General features: G+C 37.4%; 1 protein-coding gene across 3 annotated transcripts in view; it reads right to left on the bottom strand.

Annotated features, from left to right (window-relative positions):
- The window catches only part of SLC44A1 (solute carrier family 44 member 1), a 201,431-nt gene that overhangs the window by 68,763 nt on the left and 112,070 nt on the right, over nucleotides 1-20,598 (bottom strand). For all 3 annotated transcript variants that reach the window (XM_023242530.2, XM_023242529.2, XM_023242528.2), the window contains exons 6-12: nucleotides 15,630-15,799; nucleotides 13,587-13,676; nucleotides 7,937-8,076; nucleotides 5,857-6,043; nucleotides 4,515-4,680; nucleotides 2,836-2,992; nucleotides 2,050-2,133 (exon numbers count right to left, since the gene is read on the bottom strand). In XM_023242530.2, coding sequence (XP_023098298.1) covers nucleotides 2,050-2,133; nucleotides 2,836-2,992; nucleotides 4,515-4,680; nucleotides 5,857-6,043; nucleotides 7,937-8,076; nucleotides 13,587-13,676; nucleotides 15,630-15,799 — 994 coding nt within the window. The remainder of the gene's footprint in view (nucleotides 1-2,049; nucleotides 2,134-2,835; nucleotides 2,993-4,514; nucleotides 4,681-5,856; nucleotides 6,044-7,936; nucleotides 8,077-13,586; nucleotides 13,677-15,629; nucleotides 15,800-20,598) is intronic.

Genomic DNA, 20,598 nt, shown 5'->3' with positions numbered 1-20,598 from the left:
GGACTGTAGGTACTAAATTGCTAACTAACGTTTAGCTTGGGATTAGCTGAAAACTTTGGAATTTTTCACCTGGTTACTGAACATCTTAACATCATGTGATGTGTTCTCTTCCTTCAACATAACTGCACACCTCTTTTTTGAGATGCTTTCTTCTGGCTTTATATCAACCAATTAGTCTTTTAAAATCTGAATATTTATTCACTGATTAACAATTCATTCAGAAAACATTTAAAGACCACCTATTGTGTACCAGGCACTGTGATAGTTTCTGGAGAGACAAAAATAGGATCTCTGCCTTTAAGGAGCTAAAGGTCTGAAGGTGGAGATAAAGAGGTAAACAGACAATTTCCATGTTGATGTTCTTAGTGTTTTTGCAGAGGTATGAACCAGCACTACGAAAGTTCAGCAGAGGGGATGGGGTACTGAGGGGAGACTTCGTGGAGGTAATGCTCAGGCAGAATCATTAAGGATCAGTAGGAGTTATTCAAGTGTTGGAAGGAAGTCACTCCAGGCAGGTTTAGGAAATTGGGAGAGCAAAAGTTGCCTGTGGAAAGCTGGTAGAAACTGATAATAGAGAGCTGGGTTCAGCATCTCTCTCTGTGGATAAGCTATTTAGTGATGGGTACACAATGTAACGATGATTATTTTTATTCATCCATCAACTTTTTGACAAGGGCGACTTGGTCCCAAACCAAATTTTAAAGAACGTTAATTTTTCAGATTTCTATGGCTGTTACTGATTATTTTAATAATGACTTTCCAAACACTTTCCATCCATACGGTATTATTATCTACAAGAACTTCTTTTACTAATGAAATGTCATGCCAGTTTTTTCATATTAACCATACAGCTGCAATAAAGCAAACTCTAGGCAAGCTCAACACCATGGCCAACAGGACTACCATCTTTTGGCTGTCCTTGAGTGAATGGAAAGTGCAATGCTACTCTTCAATCACTGAGGGGTAAATGGTAAGAAGTCCATTTGTATCCTTGCTCTATTAGATGAGGGCACTGGTACATCACAACTGATTTTTAAGGAATGGAGAGAAGTGGTTAAAAAAAAAAAAGGAAGATGAAGGAAACATGGGTAGAGTGCTTCATAGCAAGTCCCGGGTGCCCAGACACAGAACGACAGAGGACCAACCTGCTCCCTAAGAAATGTTAACCCATAATACCAATTCCTTCACTTAACCTGAGAAATGATAGCTCTTCCTCTGATAATATCTCCTAGGCCAGGATCATAGTCCTCAAGCAGTTGGACTCCCAAAAAAGTACCAGGATAGGGAGGACACTAGCTTTGAACAATAGTAGACAGCAGCAAAAAATGAGTTTAAGTGTCATAATGTCTTTCCACTAAACTAAAGCTTTCAACAGCATTCATTCATTCATTCATTCATTCATTTTTTAAAAGTAGGCTCCATGCCCAATGTGGAACTTGAACTCACAATTCCGAGGCTGAGAGTCACACACTCTATTGACCGAGCCAGCCGGGCGCCTCTCAAACAACATTTAAAAGAATTAAAGAAACATGGCTAGAGTAGACAGATTCTTAGGGAAAATCAAAGATGAAAGGATGTAAATTAAGGTATAAGAGATAAATGTTCTTCCAGAAAGATGAACCCTAATAATATTTTATCCTCATGTTACAATTAATTAATAACGAGCCTTGCTAAGAACATATGTTACTTTTAAAAATAGGAATATGGGGTGCCTGGGTGGCTTAGTCAGTTAAGCATCCGACACTTGATTTTTGGCTCAGGTCATAATCCCAGGCTCTCTACCGAGTGTGGAGCCTACTTAAGATTCGCTCTCCCTCTGCCCCTCCCCTGCTTACATGCATGTGTGCACGCTCTCTCAAATCAATCAATCTACCAATCAATAAATAAAAGAATATGATAGAAATAGATATACCTGATCAAGGAACAATGTATAACACCATGAGAAATATATAACATCTTTCAGTTAAGCTCAATTATTTTATCTTGGAAGAAGAAATGATCAACCTATCTTTGAAACTGAATGTTCAATTTATTTTTAAAATAGTTTACCTGATTTAAATAATTTAGGCACTTTTCAAGACACCAAAGGCAACAAATGCAAGATTTCAGCACACATCGAGCACAAGCATTCTCCTGGAAAGAACAAAAAATTGAAATAATTAAAAACCAACATACAGAATATTCTAAATGTTAGAAAAATAAATAAAGTAAAAAAAAATCACAATCTATGTTTCAAGACCTCCATACCCACCTACCCTCTTTTCCCTCAAAATGTAATGGTTAAATTATTTTTAATCAATTTAATTTGACACATATTTAGTACCTATTGCATGTAAGATAGAGTATGATACATGAGATCGGCAAGGAACTTATACTATAGTTGAAGAAAAAAAAGCTAAACATAAAAAAAGGTCAGAATCAGAATATGCGATTGATACTATGAGAGTGGAGAACAGAGAGAGATGACATCATCTGGGAGAAGGAAGAATCAAGGAAGGTTTCTAGGAAGAGGTGGCATATCATCTAACCCATGTTGAAATGCATGTTATCTCCACAGCCAGGGATAGGGAAGAGGTTCCAGGGAGGAAGGTGTGAATCAACACAGAGGGCGAGAAGCACAGGACATTTTGGGAAACCAGGGATATGATGGATTTTGCCAGAGCACAACATAAGCAAGAGTGTGGGACAAGGCAGAAGGACTGGATTCTACTTTGCAAGGATTATGAAGAAAACATTCACAACTATGAACTGAACATGGTTGGGAGCTTTACTACAGGCAGAGCTGAGGTCTAGAATGTGACCACAGTTTAGTCCAGAAAAGAATTTTCTCCTTACCTTTCCTTTGAGCTGACTGTGAATGTACATAAGGATCATTCGTGGAATTTTGACTAATGTGATAATGAAAGATCCTTTTGCCACAGTACCAAGGTGATAACGAATAAGGCGATTCACTGATGCTAAAATAGGTGTAAATGGCAGATTCCTTTTATCCCTTTTTGAAAGATAACCAAAAAGACAATTAAAACAAAGGCTAAGTGCAGGAATGGTTTAGAGCCCAATGCAGTGAAAACAGTTCATTTAAGAAAAGTCTAGGTTTATGACAAAATGGCAAAGTAACATGTAACTAACACAAATGCTATAGATGTACCAGATAAAATTAATGTTTCATTTCCTATGATAGTTTCATGGGGTTCTTATGCTCTAAGACTTTCAATAAAATGATACTGTGCTTTGAAAGCTTTTACTAGTAAATATTTATGGAGTTAAATGTACAATCAAAAAATGAAACTTAAAAAAGATGTACAATCGAGACCTGGTACCTCATTATAATAGAAAATTGTAAGGCCTACAAGCTTATATTCAGCTCTCAAGTTAGGAAAGAGTCACAATACTTGTTCTGATCCAAACAAATTAAAAAGGCCTATTGTCCTTTGATGGACCTTTATATAATGCCAAAGTACATAAGACACTGTAAGATTTATTCTCTGGCTAAATAGAATTGAAGTTCTATCATGACCTGCTGTTCTGATTAATTTTTTGAGAAACTTACAGAGCAGTAGAAAGCTTAAAATCACTGCCTCCCATTTTACTACCCACCAGAATCATCAGCTCTAACATTTTGTCATATTTGCTTCCAATTACTTTTTATTTCATTTTATTTTTTTTAATTTTAACTTGTTTTATTTTTTATTTCTTTAAATTTACATCCAAATTAGTTAGCATATAATGCAACAATGATTTCAGGAGTAGATTCCTTAGTGCCCCTTACCCATTTAGCTCATCCCCCCTCCCACAACCCCCTCCTGTAACCCTCAGTTTGTTCTCCATATTTGTGAGTCTCTTATGTTTTGTCTCCCTCCTTGTTTTTATATTATTTTTGTTTCCCTTCCCTTATGTTCATCTGTTTTGTCTCTTAAAGTCCTCATGAGTGAAGTCATACGATTTTTGTCTTTCTCTGACTAATTTCACTTAGCCTAATACCCTCCACTTCCATCCATGTAGTTGCAAATGGCAAGATTTCATTCTTTTTGATTGCTGAGTAATACTCCATTGTGTGTGTGTGTGTGTGTGTGTGTGTGTGTGTGTGTGTATACATACACGCATATATATATATGCGTGTATGTATGTATATATATATATATATATATATACACACCCCACATCTTCTTTATCCGTTCATCCATCGATGGACGTTTGGGCTCTTCCCATACTTTGGCTATTGTTGGTAGTGCTGCTATAAACATGGGGGTGCATGTGTCCCTTCGAAACAGCACACCTGTATCCCGTGGATAAATGCCTAGTAGTGCAATTGCTGGGTCGTAGGGTAGTTCTATTTTTAGTTTTTTGAGGAAGCTCCATACTGTTTCCCAGAGTGGCTGCACCAGCTTGCATTCCCAATATTCGCTTCCAATTATTTTTTAAAGAAATGAAACTGTTTACCAGCTTCCGTTCCATTTCCTTCAAGCACAATCACTTAGATGATCTTAAGTTTTCCGACAAGTATCAATTCTCACCTGGTAAAATAGTAGGTTACCACAGCTCCTGCCACAGTCATCTGCTGACACGCTAGAATAAATTCACTGATCCAAATCAGGCCCACCACATGGTACCACCACATATACTGCAGAGGCCCAGAAACTCTGAACTCCACAAAGCCTTGGTCATTCTGAACAGCACTGCCTAGGAAAATATCCAGGAAGGAAAGAAGAAGCACATAAAGTACAAACCAAGAAATATGGCTATTGAATATAAGAGATAAAACTAATTTCCAAAAATAGGCCCCTTCCCCCAAACCACAAACTTTATGATCACAGTGCTCTTCAATTAACAGACAAAATTACTTATCACTTGAAAAGTTGTGAAGCCAGACATTGTACAATTAAGCATTTTGTTTTCCCCAAAGGCATCATATAGCTTTTAAAAGGTGTTCTATTTGAATATAGTTCCATCACATCAGTTAATTTAGGCATGAATTTTCAAACTTCAATTTTTTTGGAGCTATTTTATTACTCTTCCAATAATTATAGACCTAAGTTATTTGCAAAATACAGAAATTAATATTATATTCAATTGGTAAATGCATGCTGAATGGCCAGAGAAGTTACATACAAACTTACTACCCTTACACCACTCCTCACAATTAATTCCATTTAAGTGTAAACTTTGATATATTTTTTATATGAAATTTTTTGTCAAATTGGTTTCCATACAACACCCAGTGCTCATCCCATCAATGCCCATCACCCACTTTCCCCTCCCTCCCACCCCCCATCAACCCTCAGTTTGTTCTCAGTATTTAAGAGTCTCTTATGGTTTGCCTCCTTCCCTCTCTGTAACTTTTTCCCCCCTCCCCCTCCCCCATGATCTTCTGTTAATGTTTCTCAGGATCCACATAAGAGTGAAAACATATGGTATCTGTCTTTCTCTCATATTAAGAGTGGCTCCAACAAGTCTGAGAGTCTAACTCTGAACAGTATCATCATCAGGAATTCTACCTAGGTTCAGATCTTTTCCAAACTAGAGAATCCCAAGGAAGCAAGTTGATTTGGGCCGTAATGGGAGTTTAAGGCAGTTCCAGAGAGCTCTGCATTCATTTGTTCATCTTAGAATCAATCCAAAAGTCTGAATCAGTACTGGAGTTTATTTCAAAGCCATGAACTGGTTTAGATCTACTTTGCTAGGATGATCTAAAAATCATGAATTAGGAATGGGTTGTTGAAGAGCCATAACCATGCTGGTTCTGACGGCTGTTAGACCTTGGTCAATAAGTGTCTTAAGAATTATAGCTGGTGTTTTAAAATATTTTAATGCAAATCAAATTCATCACTATGAGAAAGAAGCAACATAGCTTCTTACCAGCGGTGCCAAGAAAAAGAAGTGTCATGATCCAGTATGCCCAAAATAAGACAAGAGCAAAGAAAGTCCAAAAGGGTTGGAAGACTAGTAGCGGCAAGTGAATGAAGACCTTGCCAGCCACGTGGAACAAGGCGATGGTGAGAGCGACACGTTTGCGCATAACCAGCATTATCAGGAACAAGAGAACCTGTATGGAGAGAATGCAGAGAAAGGTCCCAGTTATCGCTATAAGCAGTAAAAACAGAAACTGAAACAGGGTGGAAATTCCTTCATTTCAAATCAGGGAAGGATTATTCTCTGAATCCCAATAATACTTTCTCCGTCTTGCAGCACTTAGCATCCTCAACTGAATATTGAAAATGTTCTTAAAGCAAACACAAAAGGATTTCTCAATGTATTAATAAGTCTTTCGAGTTCTTCTACCTTTCCTTTTCTACTCATTATGAATCAAAATGTGTTGTTTGTCCATCAAGATGAGGCTTTTCATTTATTTGAATACATACATGCTTGTCACTATGAAAATAGGGGAGAAGACCATATGCCATGACTACAAAAGCACAGGAGGTATTTGTACCTCATTTCCTTTATCAGACCAAGAGCTCCTAGGGGCACCTGAGTTGCTCAGTCAGTTAAGCATCTGACTTGGCTCAGGTCATGATCCCACACTTCGTGGGTTTGAGCCTCGCATCAGGCTATCTGCTATCAGCAAACGGACCCAGCTTGGGATCCTCTGTCCCCCCGGTCTCTGACCCTCCCCAACTCATGCAGGCACGTGCTATCTCTCAAAAATAAACATAAGAGGGGTGCCTGGGTGGCTCAGTTGGTTGTGTCCAACTTCGGCTCAGGTCATGATCTCATGGTTCATGAGTTCGAGCTCCATGTCTGGCTCTGTGCCGACAGCTCAGAGCTTGGAGCCTGTTTTGGATTCTGTGTCTCCCCATCTCTCTGCCCCTTCCCTGCTCATACTCTCTCTCCTCTCTCTCTCTCTCAAAAACAAATAAAAATTGCACTCTCTCTCTCTCTCTCAAATAAAAATTAAAAAAATAAATAAATAAACATAAGAAAAAAAAAGAGCACCTACAGAGCACAGACCATGTCACATTTACCTCCTGCCATTTACCCTCATTGTGGTCTGAGTGAGAGCAGGTGAACTGTACTTAAAAAAAAACCAAAATTGTACTGTGGGACGCCTGGGTGGCTCAGTCAGTTAAACATCCGACTTCGGCTCAGGTCATGATCTCACAGTTCATGAGTTTGAGCCCCGCATCAGGCTCTGTGCTGACAGCTCAGAGCCTGGAGCCTGCTTCAGATGCTGTGTCTTCCTCTCTCTCTGCTCCTCCCCTGCTCACGCTCTGTCTCTCTCTTTCTCTCTCTCTCTCTCAAAAATAAACATTAAAAAAACTATACTTAAAAATGATTAGTAAATATTTATATAATAATAACAAACAAATACCTTTTGGCACCAATGGTTTTATGGTGGCTTCATTTTTTACTTCTAAAGCTCAACTAAAAGCTTGGGATTGGTCCAAGAAGTGGTCTGAGATTGTGTTCCTTTTTTTTTTTCAGAGAGGAGGAGACAGACCAAAGATATAAATACATATTATTTAACCACATGTTCATTAGTAATTTACTGTATAGTGCCCAGGCAGCAAAGATCACTTTTATTTGGAATGTTGTTAAAAGTTTAAAAAGGAAAAAAAAAAGTTTAAAGGGAAAACATGGGAAGATAATTAGCAAACAGGTAAATGAAACGATATGTATATTTCTTAACATACTTTAGTAAAGAAACCCATTTTTTTAAAAAGGAATTGTATTATGAAAATAATATGCTCTTCCTAACAAATGATAATGTGAATATTCTAAGTGAAAATCCTCTCTTAACAAGCGGCAGTACAGAATAAAACGTTCCATTAGGAAAGCCTTCTGAAAACTCTTCAGTGTTCCATACCATGGGGCAGTTTTTATCTAAGGGAGATCGGGGTTAGGCACGCAATAGCCAGAGGTGAGTTTCTGCTTCATTAATGATCCCTGTGAATAAAAACACAAACCTAGAAGATAGCTGGCCCAAGTCCATACTCACTGTGAACACTGTGGCTGAAATGGCATAGATGAGGAGAGCCCGAAGATTGTCTTCAGCTATCTGAAGCTGTTCAGGAATAACTGTTTCTTTGGGAGACTTTCTTTGCTTTGCATACAGCCACCATAGTACACCTGTGCCACCTGGGTTCAAAAAACAATTGTTTTGGAAATAACTAGCACAAGAAAATGTGTTAACATTAATCTTCACTTTCCTGGACCCTTCCTACATAACAGCGGGGGACTAACATGGCAACAATCCATTTGGCTGGGAGGTGTGTGGCTGTAACTTTTTGCAGGCATAAGGGGAGCTCCATTTACTCCATTTTCATCATGCACACTAGGTTACTAAGACATCTTTCAGTGTATCAAATAAACATCCTTCAACTGTATCTATTATTGGCTCTGAAGCTCAGAGAGAGCCTACAAAGACAGGCACCCCGAGAGGAACTGATCATAAAGACTCAGCACCTGTTGAGAGCTGGGGAGTTTGTACGAAGCAAGTAAGGGTCACAGAAATCAGCAATGAAGCTGAGGAAGGCAAAGATCTTTTCTATTGGGCCATCACAGAAACCCCCCCTGCCTCGTGCTGAAACAGTTACGCAGTTGATTCAGTACCAATGAGCAAATGAAGATCAAAGACTTGGTTCCCACCAAAAGTGGGGAAAAGATAGGAAATCTTTGATAGCTTAATAGAAGTGTGTGCCAGAGATGGGAGTTGTTCTCCTCATCACTGGTTCAGAGTCCAAGAACTAGACAGAAGAGGGGGGCGACCCGCCTCCACAGAAGAGGGTTGCATCAGACACCTTCATTCTGAGTGCCCAGAGCCATCTACCCATCTAGGTACTGGGGACAGAGCTGTGAACAAAACCCAGTCCCCACCCTTGTCCTCCATGGAGCTAATACAGTAATAAGGAAACAAACAAACAAATAAGGAAGTAAGTAAAAATAAAAAATATGAAGTCTAAGAAAAAAAAGTCACTTTTTAATAGGGATAGAAAGTGCTGGGGTTGGGAAAGCATTGTGAGAAGATGAGTAAGCAAGGTCTCAGTGGTGAGATGATATCTGAGCAAAAGAATCAAAGACAGGGAGAAAACAATCTATAAAACTATCTAAGGAAAGGGGTGCCTGGGTGGATTAGTCGGTTGAGCCTCTGACTTTGGCTCTGGCTATGATCTCATGGTTCGTGAGTTTGAGCCCTACATCAGACTCTATGCTCACAGCGCAGAGCCTGCTTCAGATCCTCTGTCTCCCCACCCCCACCTTTCTCTCAAAAAGAAATAAAAACATTAAAAAAAAAACACAAAAACAAACAACATCTAGGGAAAGGATGTTCCAGGCAAGAGGTCATAGCAAATTCTAAGATGCTGATATGGGACCATGCCTGGCAGGAGAGAAAGGAGGAGGGCCACTGTGGCTACAGCAACTAGCAAGGGGCAGAGCAGGAAGAGCTGTGGGCTGGGGGGCACCGGGCACCAGATCATACTGTCAGGCCTTGTAGGCCACGGTAAGGAAATGGAAGATTCAGAGTAAAGATATGTATGTGTGGGCAGACAAGAAAAATGTCTGGGAGAAGACAAATAGGGCTGAGATCTGTGCAAATCAAAGTGACCTCCACCTGTGCTCAAGTAAACACTGAATAGTGTCAAAGGGAAATTCCAACTCTACCTGGTGGCAAATAGCAAGCGAGAATTATTTTCTACTGAAGATGAGTAAACAAACTTCAACAACCACCAGTCTATGAAAAACATTTGAAAAAGGGAAATATTTCCATTTTGAAATCTTAAAGAAAATTGTAGCAGCCTCAAAAAAATGGAATAAAATATGTTCTCTGCAAACAGGAATAAAAAGTGAGGAGAGGAAAGGCAAACAGAAATGAGAAAGAAAAACAGAAAACAGAATGAGCTAATAATGAAGACATCAAGGAGGATACTGTCCACAACAGCCGCAGCAGACATCATTTATTAAACATGTAAATCTGTGTCGGGGGGGCACCTGGGTGGCTCAGTCGGTTAAGCACCCAACTCTTGATTTCCACTCAAGTCATGATCTCGAGGTTTTTGAGTTTGAGCCCCGTGTCAGGAGCTGCACTAACAGCATGGAGCCTGCTTACGATTCTCTCTCTCTCTCTCTCTCTCTCTCTCTCTCTCTCTCTCTCTTCCTCTCTCCTTCTCTTTCTCTCTCTCAAAATAAATACACTTAAAAATAAATAAATACATAAATTTGTGTCAGGAACCGTACAACAGATGTGACCAAAGTGAATCACTATGATACTATTAAGTAGGTAATACAAGTCCCATCTTATACATAATAAATACAATTGAAATTCAGGAAAGTTAAGTAACATGCCAAATGTCACATACCAAGTAAGTGGCAGAACTGGAATTCAAATCTACTTTTATTATAAAAAATTCTCCATATATTATAAACTGAATGTTCATGTCCCCATAAAACTCATATATTGACATCCCAATCCTTAAAGTGATCGTTGGTATTTGGAGTTGAGTGTTTGGAGGATGATGAGGTCATGAGAGTGGAGCCCTCATGAATGGGATTAGCGCCCTTATAAAGCAGACCTCAGAGAGCTCCTCCCTGCTTGCACCACGTGAGAACATAGCAACATGATGGCTGGATACAGGAAGCCAGCCCTCGCCAGATACCGAACCTGCACATGCCTGAATCTGGCCTTCCTAGCCTCCAGAACTGTAAGAAGTAAATGTTCCCTGTTGATAAGGCATCCAGCCAATGGTACTTTGTAATAGCAGCCCAAAGTGACTAAGACACCATCACTAGAACTGGATACAAAGGTCACAAGTAGAAATGAAAAGAAATATGGCTGGGAGAAGGAAGAACCGGAATAATAGAAAGAGGTAGTCAAGTACAGAACCAGCAGTGAGGAAAACTAAATCAGTGATATGGAAGATACGCTCGAAGAACACTTCCTGAATACAAGGAAAATGTTATCAGGATTAAAATGATAATTTAGAAGATGATAGCAAAAGAATGAACAATGGTCCTAAGAAGAAAACCACTAGAACAGAAACAATAATCAAATACAGAAATAAGAAAACTTACTTCTGTGTTGGAAAATACCTGCCCCCCCAAAAAAGAGATCATAGGCAAACTTAAAGATTCAGAACTAGATAGAAACTTTAAATTATAAGAATAAGTTAAGGGGTGTCTGGGTGGCTTAGTCGGTCAAGCGTCTGATTCTTGATTTCAGCTCAGAAATAAAATTAGACTGGTCTCCAAAAAGTAAAGTACAGACACTGGGAACGTGTTGCACCTCAAGAATTTTACATGCAACAGATTCAATATTCACATGTAAGGCAAAAATAATCTTAGATAATCAAGAGTTGAGAAAATATATGACCCACAATTGCTTCATGAATAAGTTACTCGAATTCAGATTCTCGTCAAAACAGAGATGAACCAAAATTAAGAACTCAAGAATGAAGTTTTACAAAAATAGTTCTCACTAAAACTAGGACAGAAGAATGTAATAAACTTAAATGTAATTATGAAACATTTCAAGGCAAAGCAAAAATTCTTTAAAAAGGGTACAATGTATTAAATAATATTTTAATTTTAAAATAACATGATTGCAAAAACACAGATTATTTGGTAACGGTTATAAAGTGGGACAGGTTGGAAAGAAAGAAGTTTATGTTGAATTTAAACGAGGTGGAGGAAAACTCAACACATACTCCTTCATTTCAGCCTTTAAAAATTACAGAATTAAAAGTTATTTAATTTTTTAATGTTTATTTTTGAGAGAGAGTGTATGAGCGGGAGAGGGGCAGAGAGAGAGGGAAACACAGAATCCAAAGCAGGCTCCAGGCTCTGAGCTGCCAGCACAGAGCCTGATGCGGGACTCAAACTCACAAACTGTGAGATCATGACCTAAGCCGAGATCAGACACTTAACTGACTGAGCTATCCAGGCACCCCTAAAAATTATAGAATTTTAAAATTTTATAGGATAGAATTCTATAGAATGAGCCATTCAAAAATTATAGGATTCTAGATTAAAGAATATTTTCTGAAAATGTATAAGTTATCAACTGTAGAAGTAAAAAATAAAATATATGTTGGGGTGCCCAGGTGGCTCAGTTGGTTAAGCGTTCGACTATTGACTTTGGCTCAGTATCTCATGGTTCATGAGTCAAGTCTGACATCAGGCTCTGCTCTGGTAGTGCACAGCCTGCTTGGGATTCTCTCTCCCTCTCTCTTTGCCCTTTGCAACCCCTTCAAAGTAAATAAATAAACACTAAAAAAAAATTACTAAAAAATACACACACACACACACACACACACACACACACACACGGCATATATATGTGCCATCCAAAGCAAGGGTGACAATAACCAAAGAAAGCACAATCCATATTGTAAAGATAGGGAAAACAACATAAAAAAGCACAGACTTAAGGAAAACATAAAAGAGATGACATCAGTAAGACCAAACATAGCAGACAGGATCATAAGTGTAATGGGGACAAACTCCCCTAATAAAAAAGTTTCACAATGAGTTAAAGTATTTCATTTTAAAAAGCAGTGAAAAAAAGCATTAAAATATATATATATGTACATGTATATATATATATCTGTATTATATATATGTATTCTGAATTTCAAGTTGTTAATAGTGGTCAACAGAAGGGAAGTAGGGTTCCTGAAAAATTTAAAAGCAAAAGTAAATTCTCTTTAAAGAAAAGAGGTGGTATGTGAAAATAAAACTTTTTTCTTTTTTTATATTTCTATTTTCTGCCATAGAAGTAGTTAGATACCATGAGTAGGTGTCACATTTACGATTGGGAGGGGGGAGAAATTATTATTTTCAAAAAAGGCAATAAACACACAAATCCCATAAGGTTTCATTAGAAATAGTAAAACAGGGGCGCCTGGGTGGCTCAGTTGGTTGGGCATCCGACTTCGGCTCAGGTCATGATCTCGTGGTTCATGAGTTTGGGCCCCACGTCCGGCTCTGTGCTGACAGGTCAGAGCCTGGAGCCTGCTTGGGATTCTGTGTCTCCCTCTCTCTCTGCCCCTCCCCTGCTCATGCTCTGTCTCTCTCTTTCAAAAATAAATAAACATTAAAAATTAAAAAAATAGTAAAACAAAAACATTAAACAAAATAGAATGCCAATAGAAAAATGAGTAATGAAATTTTACACGCATAAAATTATCCTCCCAGAAATATTTTAACCAGAAAGAATTTCAACACCTTAGAATGGTAGATTCAGGCCTTTAAAAAGTCCAAGATAAAAGCAAAGGGGTCCCTTCCTCTGCCAGGCAGGGAAACTGAAAGAATCAAGTGAAAATTAAAGAACAAGAAGCAGAACAGAGCCTCAATTGCTTTCTTTTTCCTCTTGGGCTCTTCCCCCCAAACTGACACTGACAGAAAAATGTGAGCCCCCTTTTATTCCAAATATGCCAATGACTCTGCCATTTTATTCCATTTAGTGATCTCACAGTGAATTAACTTCAGTGTAATCCACTCACCAGTCTTTTTATAGTTTATAAATGAATTCACAAGGCTTACAAAAGGAAAATTATTTAAAGTAATCAAAGTGGTTCTGCACTGAGGGACTGTTAAGAGCAAACTTCGCTCTCAATTCTAATTACTAAAAAACAAAGGAAGAAGCAGCTTACCAAGTGAACCCAGTATGACCAATATTGTTAAGATCCACACAAGTACTCTTGATATATACCTGATTATCACCATCAAAATCATGGAGAGAACTGCAGGGAAGATAGAGAACATGTAGAATATTATTTTAAAACACTGGAAGACACAAAGAGAAACTCTTTCAATTGTTTTCTCCTAGGAATATAATACGTTGCTATTGACCAGTTCAAGACCCCAGTTTAGGGAAGAAGGGTAACTAGCTACTTTTGCATTTCTGGTACTCGAGCCTACGTGCACCACTTGAATTGTGTCACTTGGAAACTACAGGCACCTAGCTGTGGGTTTATAAATGACAGAAAAGAAAACATGCAAATGCACATGGTGACTCAAAAACAGCACAGAACTGTTGTGGATTCACCACGGGAAGACATTGGAACTCACATGCAAACATACATGCTAACACGCAAAGTGTAGAGAATGATGTGTCATGTTGGTGATGAGAAAAATTACCACACATAGACAGAGATCAGTTAAACTAGCTACACTTCCATGTGTAATCCTCACATTTCAAGACCAACTTCTCTAACAGTTGGTCAATGAGCTAGACAGTATTTTATCTTTTTCTGGTCATTTCTCTTCTAAAACTCCAAGAGATGCTCTGATCCTACAGAATAATATTCTGAAGCCTACGGAGGCCCAAATTCCTCTGACCTTAATTTTCAACTGGTGTCAGGGGTCCTGATTGGTTGAGAGACTCTTCAAAGAAAAGCAAAGCTTAGTTTGAGTTATTTAGCCAAATGCCTCTACCCATCCCAAGCTAAATTCCAACATGCTAAAATCTGGAGTGAAAATCTTAAAAAAGAAACTGGGAAGATTTGACCTTTGCATGGGGAAATTCATTTCTGAAATCATAATTTGTTCATCTTTAATCATCTAAAGGCCCATTTCACAAATAAATTCTTAAAGATCTTAAGTCTCAAGAGAACCATTCTAATAAAAACTGGAATCCCAATGACTTAACATTATTATCACCAGTTTTAAGGTGTTTCCCCCCCATCCCCCCCGCCTTGGTCAAAGTATTCAACTATTTCAGAAACCAAATAATTTTTTCATAAAGCCAGACTAGTAGTCAAGATTTTTCGGGCCATTTGCAAAGCCAAATAAATGGTTGGGATCTGTGACTGGGTAACATTATTAAGGTACTCACTTTTGCAATAAATGTACAGGAACCAAAAACAGATGGGAGCGTTTCAAATATCACAGAAATAGCTTTTCATATGGACAGCATTATTTCAATTGAGTCAAGTACTACCTAAGCAAAAAGAAAATACTCTCTAATGACAAGACGGAAATACAGCTAGTCTTCTCAAAGACTATAATTGTTGTTAACAGGTATAAGGTATAACTCATTTCACATATATAATGAGATAGTTGCTTGGTTCCTACCACAGTTTACTCCTCCCAACTAGAAAGATCTATAGATTCTGATACGGCTACATATAGTTCTAGGATAATGTAGGGAGTTGAAATAACATTTACCTAATTATATTATCTATTGACAAGAAAACTCAATGGCTAACAAGTGGAGATTTCCTAATTTTTCCAGCAATACAGTGACATCATGAACTGTAGCAATGAAAAAAAAAACATATTTCAAAAGTAATCTATTAGAAATCTATGTTCTTTGATGGAAATGTGTAAGAGAATATGTGGCCTCCTTTCATAAGCCTTTGGAATCATAACTGAAAACAAAGGGGTGTTGATTCATTAAGAGAAGCCTCCTCCTATCATATTAAAGGTTATTAGAGACAGCAACCAAAGTCTGGGAAAACACCAGTTTTCTCCAATGATAGAAAAAGAAAGGAAATTAGTTTCAGATATATAAATATATATATATATATAAATATGTATATATTTATAACTATATATAATCTGAAACAGTTATTTTGGCTATGGGAAGTTAAACATTTTACAGGTATCCCCACTGTATTCATATTTTGGTTAAAAGACAGAACAGTCTTCTACTGCAGTACTATGCAATAGCTAATAATGAGAAAAACAATTACCTAGTGATAACAAGCAAAGTCCCAATATAATTTCTTTGCTGGTCATTACTCCACTAATCAGCCTGTGTAAGACACTATTGTCACTGACAAAGGTGATCAGGGCCTCTGCAAACTTGGCATAGCAGGAAATGTTCACAGGAGCACAGCGATGGAAGAATGGAATAGGTGCACTGGTGACACAAGAAAAAAAAATCAGAAAAAAAATTACTCCTACTTAATATAAATGCCACATCAAACACACAAATGAAAGGTGATTATGACTGCAATACACTCCACCCTCCACACATCATATGGGCGCTAAGAGCCGTGAGCTTAATGCTATGAAGATGACTGTCATGGGCAGGGATGCGAATCTTGCCACAGGCCTTATCAAAGAGGGTGGAGTGCATGTTCCAAAGAAGACATTACCCTCCCCTTCTGAAAAGAAACACACACACATATACACACACATACGCACATACAGAACTACCAAAAGCAAAACCAAACACTTAAACTCCTCAGCCTGCACATCTATCAGTCAAGGGGCAGATGACAAAACTTAAGGAACATATATTTCATTGAGCTGAAAATGAATTTTTGCCATAAGCTATTTAAAAATAGAAAACACACATGCTTTTGCTTGAAATGTGCCACCATTAATAGAATGTTTCCTCTATCAGAACAGCATACAGAACCTTGCATTAAAAAAGGTGTTCGGGGCACAAGCTTAATAATCCTCATATAAATTAATCATGCCAAGACATCAACATACAGCATAATGTGCAGCTAATTAAAACAATAACCATGGATACTAATGTATGGAAACACGAGGTTAATAGTACAAGGGGAAAAAAACAAAAATTTGTATCTAAAGTGATGGTTGTATCTCTGTACAAAAGATATATACATAAAAATGAGAACAGAAAAAATATAAATAAATGAAAAATCTCTGATTCGTTAAGGTCATGGGATTCTGAGCTGTTTTCTTTCTATATATAATTTTTATTATAAGATTATTTGTATCCCCCCCAAAAAAAGAGGTAATCCGTTATTATCAGGTTTACACTGACCACAACTCTTTTTGTGAAGGAACATAGTTATGTGTGAACAATGACATATGTAAGTCTGGTTTGTTATAACATATTCTACTTTAGCCTTGGAAAGTATGGTATACATCTGATCAATGAGAGATTCTAAAAAAGCTCTATGAACACGCCCTCAGTTGTGATTTGAATGAATTCTAAGAGTCCATATGCCTGTCCATACACAAATACACACTTCTGTGTGCACTAAAATTTAGCTATCACTAACATAAATCTCATATTTTCAGAATTATTTGTGGAACTATCAGTCATAGCTCTAATGTAACACCGTTGGCTGGAATGATATAAGTATGCTCTCATTTTTGGTTGGCACTGTATTTTGTATCAAATTAGTGGAGAAGAGTCTATGATTGGGCACCAAATTCCAAAGTTTCTGATCTCAGCAAGCAATTTTGTATGACCTGAAGCAAGACACTATCTTTGTTTTTCCTTCCTCAAAAAACAACAAAAATATTTTTCAAATAAAAATAAACGTGTACTATGTATTGATTTTCCTTAAATGCTGGTAAATGAGCATCACTGGGAGTAAGAATAGGCAACATCTTCCATGCTGTTGAACTTCATGGAACAATAAAATAATTATAAAGGTCTAGTCTTACCTTAGTTATGCTTCAGCAAAATGTATCCCCCAAAAATGATGTGACACTATGATAGAAATGTTCACTTAAAAAAAAGTGACTCTTGTGACTTGTGGGTGTATTTGTGTATACCTCTAAAATGGTGTTGGTGAAAGTTAATGTCCAAGATTCAATATTTTGTCAGAAATTGCAGAAAGAGCATTCTTAGTAGGGCTTAAATTACAGGCATGCAAGTCATTGTTTTTGACCAAATTTGTTTCGCTAATGATATAAAAAGCTATTAAATTACAGAATACCTTTAAGTGAAATGGATTTCGTCAGAAATATTACAGGAAAGAATCAAAAGAATTAACCATAAGTTCATAGTCAATGGGGGCTAATGTGGGACACATTAGCTTCATTGTGACCTATGACTGTTTTTCTTCCTGATGCTATCTAGATAATGTCCCTGACACTTTAATATCCCTGTCTGAGGACTTCTAACCATATTTTTAACTGAAGCCTCGTTCTCTATCCTTTGAAACCAAAGTCCTCTCTGCTCCATGGTTACCTATATCTTCATCTGCTTTACTTATTACCCTATCATTTCTGATATAGCCTCTGTTTAACTCACTTGCCTCCAACCTTGAACATAAAATGTATCTCCCTTAAGGATACTGATGTCATTTTCTCATTTTCAACATCCACCAATTTTCTTGGCCCTGCTGTTTCTTTTTTCCTGTCATATAACCACAAGTGTACCTTACCCTCTGTCCAGAAGCAGCTCCACCTGTATCTCCCATATACTAACAGGATCTTAATATAGTTTTATACTCAAAGAGACATACACGACATTTCTAAAAGAGAGCAGAGCCTGTTATAACAGAAAGAAAACTGGCCTTGACTTCAAAAGCCCTGGGTGATCCTCCTAACATTACATAGCCCAGGTCACTCCATCTCTCTTTCTCAGTTTCTCCATCCGTTAGCTGAAAGGATAGGAGTAAGACCTCTCTGAGTCTTTGATGATGATGATGATGATGATGTTGATGATGATAACTGTGATAGATCCCAGCCATAAGTCAGTAATTCTAAATTAATAGGAGCAGATGCCCAGTAGTGGTTGTGTTTTTCTGCTTTTCAGACTTATAATGAGGATCGATGGTTTGAAAAGGGAAGGATTATACTCTTAAAATTCGAATCTTTCATTCCTATTTAAGAGGAAATGCTGAGCAATATTTGCACTCTTACCCTCTCAAGTCATTTTTATACTATCCATAAACACTTGGCTAATTGGAAAGAGTGCTTTTACAAGTCTCCTTCAAAGGATTGAAGCAAAGTAACAACGGGTCCCTTAGCTTATAATTTAATCTATGTTGGTTTAAAGAAAAACCTGACAGCTCTACATTTGAAGGTATAAAACTAGTACAGGCAGATTACATTGTCTAGCTGATGGTCAAAATGGTCAAGTGGTAAGGAATATCAGAAATAGAAGCAAATAAAAGAGAAGGCAATGTTTGGTTACAATTAAAAAATCAAAGTTAAATACTTAGTCAAAAAAAATTTTTTTAATGTTTACTTATTTTTGAGAAAGATAGAGACCGAGTGCAAGCAAGGGAGGGGCAGAGAGAGAGGGAGACACAGAATCCGAAGCGGGCTCCAGGCTCCGAGCTGTCAGCACAGAGCCCGACGCGGGGCTTGAACTCAGGAACAGTAAGATCATGACCTGAGCTGAAGTCGGACGCTCAACCGACTGAGCCACCCAGGCGCCCCTAAATATTTAGTTTCAAAGAAAAAGCACTACACTCCCTTGTCTTCATTTTCTCTACTGTTTCCCAAACAAAAACAACTTAATCAGCCATGACTTTTTAATACTCAGATGATTTTCTTGTTAAAAAATCTAAGTAATCATGGCATTGAAATGGTTTGTCTTATATTTTACCATTTAAATCCTATGTAATACAATCAATTTGAGTTAGCTGATTTCATATACCTCTCAGAAAGTAATACTTCTATGAGATCTTTTCTACTTTAGTATCTAACCTAAATGACACACCCTGTGCTTCTTAATTAAGAGGACAGCATAAAGAATTCTATTTATAGTAAGTTCCTCTACCTCTTGAAGCCCACAGAATATTGAATCTTTAAGAAGTCAATGTAGTCCTGTTAGGAACTGATGCTGTTTCACATTATTGAAACATCAGTCAACAAGAACAAAATGAATTTATAATGAGTCTTTTAAAGATTTTTAAAAATTAGCCACTCAGAGGAAAATTGTATCTTACCTTGGCAAACATACTGTCCATTTGCCTTAAGTCCAGACTATCATAGCTAATGAGCTCCCTCAAAATATGATGACAAACAATGTATTATCTCTTGTCCATAGGCCTTCAGAAGTGAAGACAGGAGTTTGCATCTCCATTATCTTAAAATCTCAGGTTATAAATAAGCAATTACACATGATTTCTAAGGAAAAGTTTTATTTAAGAAAGAGTAACAATAAAGGATTCTGGCAATAGCTCTATAGCACAGAAAACACAGCAAATAAATAAAGACTATAATGGCAATACTCATTGGTTTTTCATACATTTCATTTTATTTATTTTCTCACTTTCATTCTTGTACTCTTTTTAAAAAATTTTTTTTATTTTTTTTAAGTAGGCTCTATGCCCAATGTGGGGCTTGAACTCATAACCCTGAGATCAAGAATCGCATGCTCTACTGACTGAGCCAGCCAGGCTCCCCTACCTTTTTTTTTTTTTTTTTTAACCAACTGGTGTAGGACTTTGTCTTGGGGAAGACGGCAGAGTAGGAGGGCCCTAAGCTCACCTTATACTATGGATACAACTAGATAACGCTCACATCAGGGTAAAACTAACTGCGGTATAGACTTCACAAGATCTTAGATTAAAATTATGATTCCCAACGATTAGTTTTGTGGCTTTACACAACTTATTTAACTGATCTTCTACTTCCTCATCTATAAATTAGGAACAATATCCTTATAGGCTTTTGTAAGGACTAAATAAGACAATATATATGAGAAACTTAATATGGTGGCTATAGCACACAGCAGATGATTTATAAATGCTAATTAATGTTGAATTCTTCATTTTAAAATATGTACAGATAACACTTTTTTTCTTGGCTATTGGTTTCTCATTTCCATATCATGCTATTAATTCTCCAACACCTAATATCCTTACTGGCATCCGGAAGTATCCAATAAATGGTGAATAAACTGAATTTATGTAATCTGTTTCTACCACTGCAATTTTCTCTAGCTATACCTAAACCTTTAAGCATTTTAAGCATAAGGGCTAGTTTGTCTCC

This window comes from Felis catus, chromosome D4, assembly GCF_018350175.1.
Source record: "Felis catus isolate Fca126 chromosome D4, F.catus_Fca126_mat1.0, whole genome shotgun sequence".
NCBI lineage: Eukaryota > Metazoa > Chordata > Mammalia > Carnivora > Felidae > Felis > Felis catus.
The sequence above is the reverse complement of the archived record's forward strand: the minus strand, read 5'-3'. Positions and strand labels throughout refer to the sequence as shown.